The 18,666-nt window shown below is 39.2% G+C and overlaps 1 protein-coding gene across 1 annotated transcript in view; it reads right to left on the bottom strand.

Moving 5' to 3' along the window:
- Positions 1-16,145, bottom strand: part of SLC28A3 (solute carrier family 28 (concentrative nucleoside transporter), member 3) — a 42,882-nt gene extending 26,737 nt beyond the window's left edge. The window contains exons 1-4 of the mRNA XM_010290309.1: positions 16,089-16,145; positions 8,090-8,191; positions 4,253-4,335; positions 95-186 (exon numbers count right to left, since the gene is read on the bottom strand). Of these exons, the coding sequence (XP_010288611.1) occupies positions 95-186; positions 4,253-4,335; positions 8,090-8,191; positions 16,089-16,145 (334 nt within the window). The remainder of the gene's footprint in view (positions 1-94; positions 187-4,252; positions 4,336-8,089; positions 8,192-16,088) is intronic.
- Positions 16,146-18,666: the final 2,521 nt, after the last annotated feature.

Genomic DNA, 18,666 nt, shown 5'->3' with positions numbered 1-18,666 from the left:
TAAGACAGGAGTTTTTGTGTCAGAAGATAGGCATAGTCTATAATCTCATATAGGTAAACAAATAAACACCAACCCTGGGTCTGATATACTGTACCTGTTATTAAAATTCCATAGACCACATAGTGAATTCTGGTTTTATGTTTCTTGCAAAAGTCACGGACTTTATTGTATTTCTTTTCCAAATGCCTAGGAAAATGCAAAAAACCAAACAGAACAGAAACTTAAGCTGTAGACAAAAAAGAAGAGTAATTTGCACAGGAAGATGAGGTTAAACTGATCAAAATTTCTCCACTGGAATATGCTGCACTTGGTAAGGGTTAAATTTGGATCCCAAAGTGCCAAAGAAATTGTGCTGACATCTGCAAAGCTTTTCGGGGGGAAAACCATTCTTTGGCTTGATGTTGGACAAGTAAAAAGGAAAATCTGGTGGGTTGCTAAAGGGCCCATCCTTCAAATATCTAACTGGCTGAAGTTAGCAAGCCAGTTCTGTTAGCCTCTGAAGTACACCTCTTCTATGAGGAGGTCTGTAAACAGAGTTAGTGTAAACTGGTAGGTAGTTAAAAATTCAGTGCTCGTTATAGTAGACCCACAAAGATTGTTAATACCGCCAGCCCAGTATTGCTATGTGGAACAGTAGTGTTGCTATAGTTTTGAAGCCCCAAGGCTGTATTTGTGTGCAAAATAACCAATATCCATCTAAAACCTTATTACAGTGTGAATAGATGTTTCTGGATATTCTGGATAACTTCCTGAAAGGAGGCTGTAGCAAGGTGAGTGTTGGTCTCTTTTCTCAAGTAACAGGTGATAGGACAAGAGGAAATGACCTCAAGTTGCACTAGGGGAGGTTTAGATTGGATCATAGGAAAAATTTCTTCACTGAGAGGGTGGTCAAGCATTGGAACAGGCTGTCCAGGGAAGTGATGGAGTCACTGTCACTGGAGGTATTTAAAAGACAGGTAGTCATCGTGCTTAGGGACATGGTTTAACGGTGGACTTGGCAGTATTAGGTTTAGCGTTGGACTCGAAGTTCTCAAAGATCCTTTCCAACCTAAATGATTCTAGGAATCTGTGGTTCTATGATTTGAAAATTTGATTGTTAATTACATTAACTCTTCATCTAACACTCATCAGTTTATGGAAGCTAAAATTATTTGTTAATTTGAATGTCCTATTCTAATATCTGTTCTTCCAATTATTACATACTTCATTTTCATTCTTACCTCACTAAGGGTAGCACAGAGTGATTTCATTACGGAGGCTGCGATTTACGGAAATACAGTTAAGGCAGTTAATTCAACACAGATTTCCAATGCTAAGTATGCTGGTGATGTGGATGTATTTCAGTTACAAAAACTGTAGCTAAATAAGCATCCTCATACTGTGCAAACTGAAAAAGATATCACAGATATAGCTCTGTCTCTCTAAATCAGTGTCTCACACCCTACAGTCTATAAAGGCAACATTATACTTAGAGATGCTAATTATCCGGACTGTACTTGTTTGGAAACTAGATGCAGCTGGAGTCAGATGCACACTGAAATTCATCATGAATACCCTTGTTTTCTGCACTAAAAAAATTGATCCATTTAAAAGACATTGGAGAGAAACAAGGAATAACAACGTAATTCGTATCAGCACTGAGAACACCAGAGCAGGAACATACTCCTTCGCCAGTACAAAAAGTAACAAGGTCTCTGAGAAATCTTGATTACTTTTGATACTTCAGTTTTAGTTCTGGAAACCCCTGTTGCCTCACAAATCACAGCTTTTTTTTTTTCACTTGTTAGAACATTGGGTTATCTACCCAATCTCAGCAGAGAGATTAGGTACAACAGGAAAAGAGGTACAGCAGGAAAAGAAGTACAACAGGAAAAGAAAAAAAAGGAGAAATGAGAGACAGATGCATGAATAAGCTAAAGTTACTTTATCAAATTTATGGTTCATACATCAATCAAAAAAAAGGAAAAAATATTATCTACTATCTGTTCCTGCTAGTTATGAGTCCTTTGGGATTTAAAATTATTATTTTAAGATTACAGTTCCTTGTAATCTCTTCTTTGCTCTAACATCTCTCTCACACTTGTTTTTTTATTAATTTAGGTGATTATCACTTTGGTACCAGGATATCTTAAATATGTGGGCATATACATCATAAATATGCATCTTTATTCTGAGAGGTGGCAGAAAAAACTTATTTCTTATGAAATCTAGTTAATTTTCTAATGAAATATTATTTTCTAAAAGCTGATCCTATAGGCAAACTATTGCTGATGGCCTTTACTTAACCAGAGATGCTGAAAAAGCAGGTATCACGCACATTTAAAGGAGAACTTTAATGTGAATTATTTGTATATGCCAAAACTATTTTTGCTTACATTTTGCAACTCAAAAATGCTTTTTCTGGTCTGCATGTATTCTGTAAGTGAATGTTAACACCTTGCACATGTAGTGAATCGTTGTTATCAACAGGCTGATCTTTCAAAGGAGTTGTGCCTCAAACCACAGGTTATTCAGTACTATCTGTTGAAATAAATCAATGAAGCATTCAAAAGTAAGGTACTCTTTGTCAATGCCACTTTTGAGCACATACAAGGAAGACATTAGTGCCTGCTTTTAGAAGCTAATTTACAAAAAATAACTTGGTAGAGATACTATTGCCCTTGTCAGGTTCTCAACATAAAAATAAACCTAGACAAAGTACAAAACCAAGTGAAAAACCACAGAGCACAGAACAAGCTGTAGCCTGCATGTAATCAGAATAAAGTGCTCTTCAGCTTCCAGCCCCCGAGGAGCTTTCACCTACCCAAGGCAATGGTACCTGCTGCAGATGAAAGAACAAGGGGACCTCGGGAACAGAAAGCCCTGTGAATTAAACCATATTTATCTCTCAGATCTCCAGGGGAGTACAAATAAATAAGAATGAATAAAAAACATACAGACTTCATCTCTGCCCCAACTCAACCCATCTCTGTGCAGAGATGCCTCTTGTTGAGTGACTCCTATAGGTCCAGGTTTGAGGGGTAGAGACCCTGCTAATCTTGTACAGCCATTTGCGTGTCAACACTTGCTTGTGCAATTAGCTTTCTTCTAGGTAAAGCTGGATACCTGCCACTGAAGAGGCTTATCAAACTTGGATGTCTGATTTTTCAAATCTCAGCTTTTGTTTTTGCTAGGCAAGATCCTAAATGTTTTAAACTGGAAAGTGTTTCATGTTATGTACTGCTAAAGGAATGACAAATCTCCAAAGAATAGAGAAGAGAAACAAGAGAATATTTAAGTGACTTCTAAATACTTCTGCTAGATTTTTGAGGCAGTATTTTCATATGATGGCATCAATAAACCTGTTCATATTAACAAGTCTTTAAGTTCTGTATGTACAACTGGAAAGCATAATTAAAATCTTCACAACTAATTCTGTATATAAACATATCATTTATACAGGCATGAGATCTTTCCAAGTAGTCCTATTTGAGTGAGACAAACTTCTATTTGAGATATCCAGTAAGTGGCTTGCTAGAATCTACTGATAGACAGGTTCAAAGCTGAAATGTTGTGCTGTATAACAGAATGGAGTCATAGAAATCAGGGGAAAAAATACGGTATGATTTCTATGAATGTTTATATGAAAATTCAATATGACAGAAAAATATTAAGACTTCAAAATATATTTTTAAGTACTGTATCTTAATTTTTTAAATGTCTTATACAGGGTTTGTAGTTTTCACCAAAAAAACTAGTCCTCAAGTAAAATGTAGATGTGTGTTTTCACTGTATGATCACTTAGCACCAGTGCGTAATGAAGTGTAAAAATTCTGCTCCATCAAAATAGCTTTTTTTACAACTATTCTATTCTTATTTTGCAGTGGGGTAAATAGCTACGCAAACTGAAGGATAATAGTGAATCTTTAACTTCCCACAAGAGATCACTGTTTAAGAGCTCTCTCTAAAAAAAGTTTCTTATAGAAATATTGGAAAGTAGTTAACGTACAAAAAGAAAAAATATTTCTCCTTTCATTTGCAAGGCTTTAGAAGGATAGTTCCACAATTGCACATGTCTGTTCAAGGATGTAATAATTGTAAATACAATGTGTTTCTGTATTACACAAATTGCTAGGCAATACAAAGGTCTGTGTAGCATAGGAGTATGCCAGTGAAATTTAGAACTGTTGCTCCAGAAGCAGAAACACTGACAGCTTACTGCTTAAGGCCAAGATGAAGTGAGTGGAAAACTTACTCATCCAAAAGACATTACCCTTTCAAGCGTGGTTGCTCATCATCTACTGAGTCACGTTTGTTTTCGTGCAGATCACTCTCAATATTGATGTATTCATCCTCCTGGAAAACAGATAGGGTGCTGAGGCTGTGAGAGAGGTGCATGCTTGTTAAGTAAAGTACAAAAAACCAGATCTCTGCTGGCAGATGTTTGAAGCAGCCTCAAGACTCTCCAGCTCTCCTGTCTGCCACGAACGCGTGATCGTATCAGGCAAACCCAGTGGTTAGACCATGCTATGAACTTTCCCAAGCCATCCACACCATTTTGAAAGGGGAAATAAATAGGGAAAAAAATACCAGTGTTACTTAGAGTTGAAGAGGGCCCCATAGAGAGTACCATTGCATATATGCCAAGAAGTGAGAGCTGCAGGTAGGAACGGTAGAGCTGCTAATTAGCCAGCTTGCCCAGCACCTCCTGTTGAGGACCCCCTGTTTTTGCTGCTTCTCTTTTTGCAGAACTTTAATGTGGTGGAAAGTTTATGTATGGAGAATGGTTAAATGGGGGGGAGGGGGAGCTTATTATTTTAAAAATTTAACTAAACCAATAAATTTATTCCTAAGAAAAGCTGCTGAGAAAAGGTAACAGGTAACAATCCTTTAATGAGAGCTAGCATACATGGGTTTTGTATCAGAACCTTGAAATTTGGCCAGACAGCACATTTTCATCAGGAACGCACCTTTTTGCTACATGAATCCTCATAAGCCTAGCAGAATTAAGCTTTCAAACAACTACAGTCTGACCTCTGCCATGTTTGAGGACTGTCCTTGAGGGTCAGGAAGTGTCCTTGTGCCCTGTGTGACTGGGAGCAGCACAGCCCCCCCAAAGCTGTTTTGTGCACCCATGGAGGCTGTCATGCCCACCCCACATTACTTCCCCCGGCCTGGTCCGAAGGAGCAGAGGAAAAACGCTTGTCTGACGGGTACGTACCTCCATGTTCGTGGCAGGGCCTCCAGAGAGGCTGGCCATCAGGACAGGCAACCGTTGCATTCAAAAGCAGCAGCGTAACGGCGCATGGCCCTTGCACCGTGCTCGCGCCGACTCGTTCTAACGCCATGCCGGGGTGGCATGACCTGTTGCCTGCCCCTGGGTGTCCGACCAGGACCGTGTGAAGGCAGACAGTGTTCTTCTGAGCTGGTGGTTGTGTCCTGCCCTCTCGAGAGGAGCTGGCCTGCCATGCACAGCCACTTAGAGATGTGGCAGGCTGCAGGTGAGTTTACCCTTCCATTTTTGTGTCGCTGTTACTTGCGCTAACCGCACTCCCCAGACTGCTGTGTGAAGCAAGGCCCACCGTGGGCCTTGCCCTGCCCCCCTGCCTTCAGTCTGGCTTTCCTGCGCCAGGTGCCACCGAAGGTCCTGGAAAGCCCTCGGTTAGTTCCTAATCAGAGACCTGAACCTGCTCAGAGGCAAAATTAACACGTGGCCAGTAATTAAAATTGTGCAGAGGAGTATGTATGTAGAAGCCACTCTTCATTGCCCCAGGAGCAAGGCCAGTGCGACATGGCCAGGAGTCTCTCAGTCCTCTTGATTACAGTTTTTGGAGGGGTGGTGGTAGGAGTCGTGTCGCTCTGTGGATCTACACTGTAACTTAAAGCTGTATTTTCCCTAAACTCAGTTTCTTTCTCTCTTGGTCTTGACTGTGAAATAAAGCAAATCTGAAAAATGCAGATGCTGCCACCTACTAAGTTGCTATTATTTTTGGTAACCGGGAGCATTCTTCCCAGCGGTGGCAGAAGGTGGGCTTCTCACCTGCGGGACACTGAGTGCTGGTAGTATTGAAATATTATTTATTCCTGGGGTTAAATTTGGGGTATATTTCATGCCAGTGCTTCTCACAGATTTTTGAACCTACGTTATAAATCAGGAGAGTCCAGCCCTATGGGTCAAAGAGCCACGCTTCTACATTTGCAGGTGGCTGTGCTCCCCATGACACCATGGCCTCTCCCCTGGTCACAGCTCCAAGCTCGTGTCCCAACACCTCCTGCCTCCATCCCCACCACCCCAGTGCCCCTGTCTGATGTGCTGCCCATGCAAGACTGTGCTCCTCCATTGCTTTCTCCCATGCCACAACATCCTCCCTTGGCCAGGAGCTTCCCTGATGACCCACAGCCTGGGCTCTGTCTCTTTGAATTTGTGAAATATACTGTTTGTCTTGAGAATACAACACATTTTTTCTTTTGAGCATTTCAATATAAAAAGCATCCATCCACGTCTTTTCACATTGTCTACAATGTATTTAAATATGCTCAGAATATTATTACGTCACTATTTTATTGTCAAAAATGCTTTCCTATATCTATAGTAAAAGATGTTAAGAAAATCTGAAATCAAAGATCACTTTATGTCTAACTGTGCAGATACACAAGGAAAGGGAGAATGGATCCAAACCCCTTTTCTTCTTTCTTCATAGCCAAACATGTTATCAGATCTGGCTCTTGGGGAATGTCGGCCCTTGCTTAGACTAACCCAGTGGCTGTATGGAGTGCATGGACTTTTGCCAGCAGGGGCACAGCAAAGTCCATACTCTGCAGAGCCTCAAAATAAACTCTTCTGCCTCAGTCACAGCATGTCTGAGAAAGTGTTGGTGTACATATACATATCTCTACTACACTTACACAAAGTAGTGGCTGAATGCTTTCAGATGAACCTTTTCAGCAGCGAATTGGTTTCTTTGATTAAAATCAAGCTTTCATTAACCGCCACTCCTTTTCTACATTTTTCAGCAGTTTCCATCAGCTCTGAAAGTTCTTTTATTCTTTTTGTTTTGACATTTTCATTTCTGCTGGCTTTTTTGAAGAGGCAGGTATAGGCGTTGTCTACCACCTTCCTCTCCTAGGATCTCAGATCCCAGTCCAGTTTCCCAGACTGCATATCAGAACAACCCGACTGATCCTTTCCATCACTGTAAATCTGTAATAACTTCAACTTTGAGAGCAGAGGCATTTCTCTGGCAGTATGCCTTTGCTGCCTCTGATGATATCCAAAAACCTTTGGAGGACAGAAAAGAATATCCACAGCATCAGGAAACCTCTATATTTTTCATGCTGCTTCAAGTACCATCACCAAACTTGGTAAGTAGATATGATTACAACACAGAAACGTACTAGAAGTTTTTAATGGAACTCCTACAGTAGCAGATTTTTTCTGGAGTGTGGATGTGAAAATATTAATACATGACACTAGCAAAATGTCTGTGGGTCTTTTTAACCTGACACGTCTTCATAGTGAGCTACTCTCTATGTGGGCTTAAACAAACGTACAGTCAAAAGAAGTCAAAATGGATGTGTTTATTAAGAAGTCATCCATATCGTATTCTCCCCTTCTTTCTGTGGTCAGTCGTATGTCAGACCTGTTGCCTCCAGTTTGTGTTTGTCTGAAATTTCCCCTATTTTGGATGAGTACAAATTTAATAATATGTATGTCCTGTCTGACTGAAAGATTGTAGCACTAGACCAAATGTTTCCAGCTTCTCTTTTTCCAACTTCTCAGGAGAAAATGCTTCTATATCAACTCTTCATCTGTAGTATTCCCTCTGATCACCATTTCTAATGCCTCTTTCGTATCCTGCATGAAGCCATTATGACATTAGAAAACATTTTTCTGAACCCTACATGTCCTATCAATTTTCTGTGGTTTTTTTTCTTAGTGTATTTCTGAGAGCAGAACTCCCTTCCCTGTCAGTTTATGAATTTTAAATCCAATTCAGGTTTCATTAAAATATCTGTCTTGGATGTATTATCACAGCCAATTACTGACATTGAGTTTGAGGTTTATGCATTTACATAAGGTTATTCAAAAGGAAAAAAAAACCCAGCATACCTGATTAATACGTACAGTTTTCTTATTTTGTGAATTCTTGATTCTCTGTGAATCGTCTCCAAGACCTTTCAGATTTATAACATCCACACCTTCACTGTCATTCTGGGGCATGACAAGACAAGAAATTGTATCAACTCAAATGAAAAGCTGAAAGCTTTTCTCATGTGCAGTAAGGACTGATTTATACCCTGATGCCCGTGTTTCCATGTTTTACTTTACTAGTACAGGGGAGCCCAAAACAGTGTACAGAGCTCGGCTGTTCAAATCCCTGCACTACTACACAAAGCTGTTGGTCATGGATGGTGCTTAACTAATGTGAATCTGCTGTTTTCTTAACCCAAACTCATGTCCTCCCGGTGCTGCCTTTTGCATCAGGACTGGTTCAACAAGCTAACAAAGACTCAGCCCTTCTCCCCGTCAATGGCAAAATGGCCTATCTGGGCCTTCCCGGTTTGTTAGTGCCTTTGCTCCTACTAGTAATGCATATGCAGTAAATGTGTACTTTTTAAAAATACATTCTTCTATTGTTCTTGGCATAAAACACTCAGAGTATCTTTAAAGAGAGCAGTTAGCTTTACTACATTAATTCTCTGTTGTATACCTTTTATGAGAGTGTACTAAGTTTAAGACAGCCATAAGGAGCTCCACTATTTCTACCTTTTTTTTTTATTATTCTCAATCTGAGATTTCTTGTTTCTTAATATTTTGAAGGGTACGTTATTTCTTTGTAATGATCCTTGAAGGGCTGGTTCTTATTTTGGTTTCACAAGAAAGCTGCTTAAACAAAATGTCAGATAACTTACATATGCATTTGATATGTTATATATTTCAGTGGTTAATTATGGTAGCAGTTACGGTACAGTCATTTCACTGTGTTTTATCGCATGAAGTATCTCATTGTTTACATTAAATTTGTATCTACATTTAGCCTTCTAAGAAAATTATAATTTCCAAATGAACAAAACCAAATAAGCTTAATCATAGTAAATCACGATAAAGGCAGGAAAAAGCAGTACTATGAGACACAAATTAAATTTTGCCTTTTAGCGGAAACATGACCTTAGAAGCAACTAGAACACTTTTCAGCAACATGTTTTCCTTAAGGAAACTCTGTCTCTAAATTTCACAAAAAATAATTTTCAGTAAAAGTGTTTCTGGAACCTTGTGTGTCTGGGGGCAGAGGAGGGAGTCACAAGAAGCTGCTGATTCACTTGCTGTGGCCCTGGTAAACCAGATGCTGATACATCAGTTCCCCTCCTTCTAAGAGAAGAGGATCTTTGCATTCCCTTAAAAGGGAGGTATTTCTTTTTTAAAAAGCATCTCTGTTACTCGTTTGCCTTCTAACCATGCTGTCGTAAGAGTTTGCCATAGCTGGTCCTGCACTCGACAATGAAAGCCTCTACTGAACACTCCATACAGTGCAAAAAAAAAGTATCACAAGAAGTGCTTAACTGTAGCATTGAGGTATAATATATTAAAAGTACTATAGAGGACAGCATAGTGAAGTCGAAGTGGTACAGTTCTGTAATTGACACATACAGCCCCTGGGGACAGTCTGTTTGAAGATTTCTGTGCTTGTTGCTGAGCAAGAAAAAGCAGAGATTTCTTAGGACTTTTGTCAGTGAACATGTGAAAAACAGTAAGCATGCAAGTTGCTGTCTAAAAGCAACAGAAGTACAGAATAATTTGCATTGGAAGAAACCGCTAGAAGTCACTTTGTCCAACCCACTGCTCAACTGCAATAATTGCATAAGGGTTTCATTTATAGAGTAATTAAAATATATGAATGTATGAGTAATGCAACAGAAAACTAGTAAGAGCATCACATGATTGCTGGAACTCTAAATAGCCCACACTGCAGAATGATAGACTGGTGTTATTTTTTGCAAGCATAAAAAGCACTCATTTCAACTGATCATACCACAGTTCTGGCATATTCCAAATTCAGTAGAAACTGGTTAATTACTATTGATAACAAGTTTACTTTGGTAAGAGACTACTTCTGTTGACTAAAACAATCTTTGAATGAGTGTCATGAAGCTGAGTAATTTTCACATATTTCAAAGCTGATTCTTCAAGTACAATATCTTCATCCTCCCCTTTATACTTTTTTTTTTGTTTGGTGAAAATGCGTGTTCTTTAACTCTACTCCTTTGGAAAAAATAATTATTTTTTAATTTCTCATAAGAATAGAAATACTCAAGTGACAAATAAAACTGCCTATTCCTTTTTCCTGTTTGCTTAGAGTCTTTCTGAGTTTGCTGAAGGAACTCCTCACCAAAATGTCTATCTGTCTGTGCTTATAACCCGCTGTTGCAGATGGTTACCTAAGCAGCCAGCATGGGCAGAAAAGCATCTACCTCAGTATCCTTTTCCACTTCCCTGGAGATGCCTACAGAACAAAACACTGCAACAGAAAACGGGAGTTCAAGCCTTAGGGGCTACAGCCAGCACAGCCTTGTTATGAACACAGGCCAGATCCAGCAATATGCTCAGTTGCTTCTGAACCTACTGAGTCTGTAGTGGCATAAGGAAGCAGGAAGTTAAAACCAAATTAGAGAAGCTTGGATGGGAAAATTCTCTTCCTTTTAGGCCACGCTTGAAGGATTACAGAATTGCTCCATCTACTTTGAACGCTGACAATATGAAAACTCTTACACAGTTGCACTGCTGTTTTCACACTCTGCTGTACTTTTACTGATTAGAATTTCCTGCTTATAAAATATTTTATTAAATGGCAAGGTCATGGAGCTATCTCTTATTTGGAAGTGAAGTACTCTTTCAAGGTTTATTTAGTTCCATTTAGATCAGCAGTTAAATTGCCAAGTCTTTTTTGCATAACTACAGTCTTTGACCTTCCCTCTATCTTCTCCCTGCCTTTTGAAGGAGGATAGGTTTTGCAAAGAACGCCTAATTTCTATGGGCACACACTCTAGAAAAGATGATTTTCTGCCCCTGCCAGTTAGTAATGAAAACAGATTGGCTATCAGAGCATGCAGACAGCTGCTAAAACTGTTTATGGTTTAAGGGTGGTCATTACATTAGCTTTGCAGATTAGAGTCAGGGTACTTAAGGAACTCCGTGGAAAACAGGTGCTTCAAAGGCAAATGTTTTAAGTTACCATGTTGGATTTCATTGGGTTTTGGATTGCATTCAGCCAGCTGAAATGAAGCCATCTGATTTACAGTTCAAAACTTTGCTGTTCTTTTAATATTCAGTGTCATTGAAGCCCGTTCATCTAAGATTTCCCCCATGTACCACATTTTGCTATTCAGAGTGTCATGATTCTGAAGGAGTTAACATACATTTTAAATATTGAGGAAGAATTTTTTTATCAATAATTATAGCATTTGTAAATTCCTGTCAAATGATAGGATTCAGTGTACAGGGCAGGAGGGATGAATATTCATTACCCATGTGTTAAACTATAGAAAATGAACTGCAAAAGAAAGCAGATATAAATGTATACTGTCAGTTTTAAATTCAGTTGGCTAAATCTTCATGAGGTGTTTTGAAATGGGTTGTAAGTTAGGCTTACCCACCTCTGAGTACATTAGTGTTTTCTTTAAAAGCTTAAGTTGTCAGTCTTGAGTAGGATAGTTGGATAGTATCCTGAAATACAGGATAAACAAATTAAAATGATAGACTGGCACAAGCTGGCCATAAAAAAAGGAATAGAAAATCCATTTGCTCTAAGAGCAAGTAAAATGTATGAGAGGCAGGAAGCAAAATCCAGAAAAACCAAAACAGGAAAAAAGATCTGCACATTCCTGTGGCGATAACAATGTGCACATGACCCCTGCAATTATGGCAGGAGTTTTTGATGGCAAGTAGGAACACAATGAGGATGACAAGGACAAGAATCCTAAAAACAGTTTTCATAAGGAATATTTACTTAGCCTGAGAAGAAAAGAACCTAAAGGTATGACTAACTTTCACTATTTCCTGTAGGAGACGGGTTAGTATGTCACAGTTAATTTTTTTAAAACAAGCATGGCTTTGGAAAGCAAGTTTTGAAACTGTGTAAAAGGCCTGAGTTTCCTGCCTGGATCTGATGGAGTTATGCAATGCAACGCCTTCATAATTTCCAAGGGAAATTTCAACAACCATGCCCATTAAATGTAAATTCTTAATAGTGTTTATAGTCTTAATTAACGAACTAGACAAGAGTGTCTAGGAAGCTGTGGAGAATGGTGATAAACACAGAAATAAAAGGCATTTTTTAGGGTATGTTATAAGCTCATTTGAATGAAATGGATTACGAAAGCTGCATATGTTATAGCAGTACAAATGTCCTCATGTAGCATGAGTAAAAGGCAGAATTTTAAAGGGGATCCTTCCTGAAGTCAGATTCTTAAGAGCACTGTGTACTTTGCTACAGAAACAGGTAGAAACTGCCTAATGCATCATAACACTGACAATAGGAGGCCAGTGAACAATAAATATTTATTAGCTGTTATATTCCCTTTGCATTCTATTTATTTTATGTTTACCTCTGAGTTCCTTTTAAAAGTCAGGGACTTTTTTCATCCCACCTACCGTTCCTTTTTATGAGCCAGCTTTTATCATTCCTTGAGGAATAAGTGTGACTTGTTGTTTAATGTCATCATTAGCAGAGATCTGAATCATCAGAACTGATTAGGTAAATCCTTTGCCTCTTAAATGAGGGCCAAACACAAGTGAGGTAAATCCAATTTCAGTTGTAGGGTTACTGTTAGTGTTGCAGAGTTTCTGAGCAAGAAATTCTGTGGGCAACTGTAGTGATCCACCAGCTGGTGTCTTCATAGTGAAGTTAACTGAACCACATTGAATGCAAGAGATGCAGTTGTGTATGGAATTATTGTAGCTATAGATACAGAATGTATTACATTGGCAGGTGGACACTTAATATGGACAATCTTCTGAATGGGAATGAGACTATAAGGATAATGATTTAGGTTCCTTAAATTGCATGACATATTTAGGGTGAAAAATATTAAAAACCTGAATGCCTCAGTGTAAACAGTGTGGCAATCTTTTGATTCTAGCTACAAGGTAGCATCCAAAGCAGGTAACTTTAGCATGTATGTCTTAACAATTGCATTGGGGTTTTATTAAGGATACATAGGTAGGAGCATGCTTGGGAAGACTGACAGCGTATTGTAATACATCCAAATGTCTGTTAATAACTTAAAAGTCCCTAATATCAAAGAGAGAGAGAGAGAAAACGAGAGGTACAGAGGAGCTGTGCTTTTAGGTTTTGTTTTCCGTTTCTTTTGAGACCATTTTGAGCTGTTAATGAGGTAAAAAGTTGCTTCTGGGTCTCTCAGGTACTGGAATTATCACAAAACAATAACATAGGACCTGCAGTTTTTGGTGTTACGCCTATAAACAGTTCAAGTGGAATCTGCATAGTGTATAAAAGAAGCTGATATCTTGCAGGATCATGCATTTTGTAAAGATATGGTGTTCTGGTGTTAACAGAACTTTATGCTACCTGGATGCATGCCCTCTCTGAAAGTTAACATTGTTTAACTGATTTCTGAGGGTCTATTACAGTACGGTTGAAAAAGTTTTATGTTTTTGTGATGCGGTAAAAATCCTGTCCTAGTACAGAAGGATGTGTGTGTTTAAATATCAGTAGCCAATATGAAATTGAGAAGAACTCAAATAGTTATCCCCCTTTGACCATTTGTATGACTAGTCAAAAGGCAGATTACTCTACATTACCTACCACCTCTTCATCCCTGCGCAACAGAAGGCACAATGCCTCTCATTCTTGATATAATAAAGCTCTGATAGGATCCTTCATCCATCACTTGTTAGCCTTGAGCTGCTTTGTATTGTGTTGAGAGCTGTTTTCTTAACTTATTTACTTTATAAAACAAACTACCTAACCCGGGTTTACTTTGTCCCTGTCTTATTTTTTCTGTCCCTTTGTGGGTTAATCATTAAATGGCTCAGGTACATCTGAAGGTACCTTTGGAGTGCAATCCCACATTGATATTTAACATGGCTTCAATTAATCCCTTTCCAGAACAATTTTGTATTTTGTGGTTTAGGGAAAATACTCATTGCTTAATACTGGAAGACACTGTATCTTGGAGGAAGAAAGCTGTTCACTCTTTGTGCAAGAAAAGCTCAAGTACAAGAAAATAGGAAAAAATTACGAGATTGTTTTCTTTTCAGTGGCTTCTATTGTGAAGTGATTTATTTTTCTGTATGCAGAATTTCACATATTTCCTTCTGTGTCTTATTTTCTCTAGGGAGTGACTTATATGTTGAGTCAGTGTAAATGCAACTGTCAACACTTGCTGGTGTTCCTGGAAAAAAATAACCAGAAAACCTGACTCAGGCCCCAGGTTTCATTGTTGAACAGTCTCCATGATTTGGCATTTGAATTATTTAAACCAGAGGGGATTTGCAGGCTCTTGCAAACCTCTGCAATGGCCAGGAAAGGAAGTACCTGCGTTCCCTGCACATTGCCCAGGTGAGCTAGCTGTGTATGTCAGAGGATTAACCCGAGTCACTGCACTGTGCTCCACAGAAACTGCTGAGGAAAGAGGTGATTTTCAGCTTAGGTCATTCAAGAGCGTTCGGCACCAAGCCTCTCTAACTAGAGCAGGACTTCTCTCCTTTAGGAGTCTGTAGGCACAGACTTTGGAAGCTGACAGCACTATCTTAGGCACACATTTTTTGTGAAAATGCAGCTGGGATGAAGCCCTGTCCTACCTCACTCACTTGAACTGAGGGAGACCCAAGTTCAAATTGCTCTTCTATTTGCTCTGAAGCACAGATGCCTTGAGGGCACCCTGATTACCCAGGAGAATGCCCTAACCACACTGAGCTATCATATTTTAAAAGAGTTATCTGTTGCCTCTAGAAGCTGTCCCATTTAGCGTGAATTATCGACTGGAGTAGGGACTTGACCCTAACTCCCCTACATTCCACAAATATTCTTGACAGGCAGATTATCAAATCAATCTACTGCTTGTCTGTCTCTATAGCCCAGTGAATAAATATACAGAGCGGTTGGATGTCACTGGCGTTACACAATATTCCACATGCTTAGCATCTACAAAGACCTTTCTGTGTTACTTGAATAGTGTCAGCTGATGTTCACACCCACTATGCGCTACCCTTCCTGCTAGCTGAGCTGGGGGCCAGCGTGAGGACCAGAGGCTGCCAGAGGAGAGCAGGGGGTACTTTGATAGTAACACCAGCACTCTTCAGGGCCGCAGCCTCCCTCTGACCTGTTCTACCTTCAGTAACCAGTACGGTGAACCAGCCTGGCTGGGGGTTCGCAAATTCCGCTTTGTCCCTGCTCTAGTTCCTATGAAAGCGCAAGGGACGCTGGGCACTGAGAAACAATAACTAGTTAACAGGGGTTTTTTTTTTGTGCTTCCACTTTTGAAATCCACATTTTTTAAGTGGCTGTTAACTTATTTGCATAATACGCAGAACCTTCTGGGTTGGCTCCTTATTGCCTCTGTGTGCTCTTCTTAGGAGTAGAACAAGACAATTGCACTGATTTTATGCAAGGAAGAAAGAAGATATGCCCCACTGTGATTACATGATTATTTTTCTCATATTATTAATATACATTGCTTTGAGATGTATGTCTGCTGCATAATAATGACGTCTTTTTCAACAGAGTTGTGAATTACCTATCCTCAGGAAAAAGCAGCAACTGATACAGCAGACAGGAGAGCTGGATGAGCTAGTTGTGAGACACATCAGCCTATGAAATATTACTGAGTCAGGACACTTTTCAAGGACACCAGTATACCAGGGAGCAGATGAAAGCAGTAAGCAGAGCCTACTCCTGAATGTGTTGATTGTGCTCCAGATTTTTATACAAGAGCCTTGTACTTTGGCAAGATACTGGCGCAGAGCATGTGGGGTGTTGTAAAATACCCGCAGTCCCTGAACAATTTCTTTGTTCAGGGACTGAAGTAAGCATTTTTCATTGCTCTTAAGTCCTTCCTCTTCTCCACAAAGCAAAGGAAACCACACTTACCTGGAAGGCCCAATTGTGCACTCCTGAGTGATCATGGGTGGTCTCCTTCAGCTCCATGTGCCTAGCATGGGCAGGAGAGTTGGGGTGGATGCTGAAGGCTACTTGCAGCACAGGGCAACAGCAGCCAGCACCTGGTTAATCCATCCACGGGGTCGGTGAGTATCACTTGAAGTCTAGTTAGCTGGAGGCACTCTCAGGTTGCTCTTGCTTTCACTCATAGCTCCACCTTCTCGCTCCCCTTGGCACAGCCCCTTTTGGCCAGCGTGGGAAACCGCATTTAATGTTTCTTTGAGACAAGAAGGGAGGATTCCCGCGGGCCCCAGGAGGCAGATGTATCTCTGGGTGATCCCAAAGGCAAATGTGTGTACTTCTATGACTTCTGGCTTTTCTCACTTGCTTGGGGGAAAATCGTCCCCACCCAGCACTTTGAGAGGTCAACACAGTTTTTGTCTTTTTTACAGCTATTCTCAAGTCATTGTTTCTGCGATGTTATCGTGGCTCTATTTTTATAGTGGTTAAGGACTTCATCTAGCAAGAGAAAACAAGGAAAAAGGAAAAAATCCCAACTGCCCAACAAATATCAGTTTATGCATTTTCAGTTGGCATTCCAAAACTATGGCATGGGGTCATCTCTTTATCTGTCCTCAGATTACTCACCTTTAACTGAAGAGTTTTTTAATACAGGCATTTAGGTTTGCTATTTGCAGTATGGCAAAGTTATATTCTTAGAAATATCAGGTGGGTCTCTTAGCCATGTTTTGGATTGCCTATGGACTTTGTATTTACAGCTTGTTCTGTGTAAGTTCACTGAAAATAGTAGCACTATTACAGACACTAATGTCAGATGGGATTTGAATTAATATAATTTTTGTCTTTAAGTACAACAAAAATGAGAGAGCGTTCTGTTTCTTTGAAATACAGCAATGTATATTTATGTACTCATTAGGTGCCTAAATTTGTAACTTTCTACACGGGGATTGAAAATGTCATGAGTTTTGCCTCATCCTGTGAAAGAGCAAAAAATGACGTCCTGTTTTAGAAATAAAGACAGAATGGGCTAGCATGACTGAATATATATATTTTCGTGGAAATAAAGAACAGTTACAAGAAAAATAAGATGATGCATCTTTCTGAGGAATCTTCCAACTATGTTCTAATTATACCATAACTCATACAATTACAATATATGCTCTCTGAATCTCAAAATGATTGCTTAAAAAGGACTAGGAACTTTTTTTCTTTTTTTTTTTCTCAGTACGAGTGCACGACTTTTAATGATATATTCTGCTTTTCAGTTTTCAGAATCTTTTTTGATGCTACAGGTTTTGAAATCAGCATGTTTGTTGCTATTTGTATTGCCCTGTGAGTAGAGGTAATTCCTCTGACTAATTGCTTCTCTCTGCACACTACTCACTAGCAAAAATAGCTGCAAGTATCTTTAACAAGTTTAATATAATTGCCTGCTAAGTGCTGCATACTTCAACTGTTTCTCTCTTTGTTTTCTCTCTTTGTTTCTTCCTTCTCCCTTCCTGCCACTTTTGGACATGCTTTTACTACCAGGGGGAAGAGGGCAGGGGAAACAGGGCAGTGAATAATTTTCAAATCTAGCCCCTGCAATCCTAAAATCTGTAGTCTGCACTTGCATGGTTAGAAGAACCATGGTAACTATGCCAAGACACAAGTATTTTCTGCTATTGTTCCTCTTCTTCAGGCAACTCATTAGATATTTTTTGAAACTGGTTTTCTTATTGGAAATTGTCAGAATAACACTGACTTGATCATTTCAGTGCAGTTTCCTCCTCTGAATTATACTTTATGTTAGTAAACTCACAGGATACTGAAAGCAAAAAACCCCACACATCCAAGACAAATCCTGAACGCATTATAGAAAACATGATATATGCCATTTCCCTGTGGATAAAGGACCACGCAGTTAAACAAAAGGTGGGAAGTCATGGATATTTTTTGTCAGGATCAGCCAGCAGTCTGTTTAATGTTTGATTTACAGCAAAACCCTTCCCGTTTATGGTTAGTTTAAATACTTACATGAAGACATGGACATTTAAGAAATGTTATGTGTCTGAAGGATACCACATCCTGCCATTTCAATTGATAACAAGCCTGGACATATGTTTTTCCACTTACGTGATTCCTCCAGGTACAAGAAGGTGTTAAACACTCACACTTCTATTTCTTAGGGTGTTTTTATGATATTACACTAACAGTGCTAGGCTCAAGAAAATACATGTTGCTAAACTTCTACTACTCATAACAGAAAGAAAAATTGACAATAACCAAAGAGCTGCTTCCTAAAAATGGCACTAAGAAATTTTATGTTCTACCCCAGTATTTCTAAGAGAAAGAGAATCCAGAATTCATGTAGTTATAGGAAGACCAATAAAAAGCTTAATTCTTTCACTAGGTTTCACATATAAATGAGATATATATTTTTTCTAGTGTGATTAACACATGGAAGAAGTTCATTCTCATTTGAAGACATAATTTTTCTGGATGATTTTCACTTCCTTTTTTAGTGGCAGAAGCTTATGAATTTATGGAAAGAATGCTGCTGTTTGGT

The sequence above is a fragment of the Phaethon lepturus genome, unplaced genomic scaffold, assembly GCF_000687285.1.
Source record: "Phaethon lepturus isolate BGI_N335 unplaced genomic scaffold, ASM68728v1 scaffold6936, whole genome shotgun sequence".
Taxonomy (NCBI): domain Eukaryota; kingdom Metazoa; phylum Chordata; class Aves; order Phaethontiformes; family Phaethontidae; genus Phaethon; species Phaethon lepturus.
The sequence above is the reverse complement of the archived record's forward strand: the minus strand, read 5'-3'. Positions and strand labels throughout refer to the sequence as shown.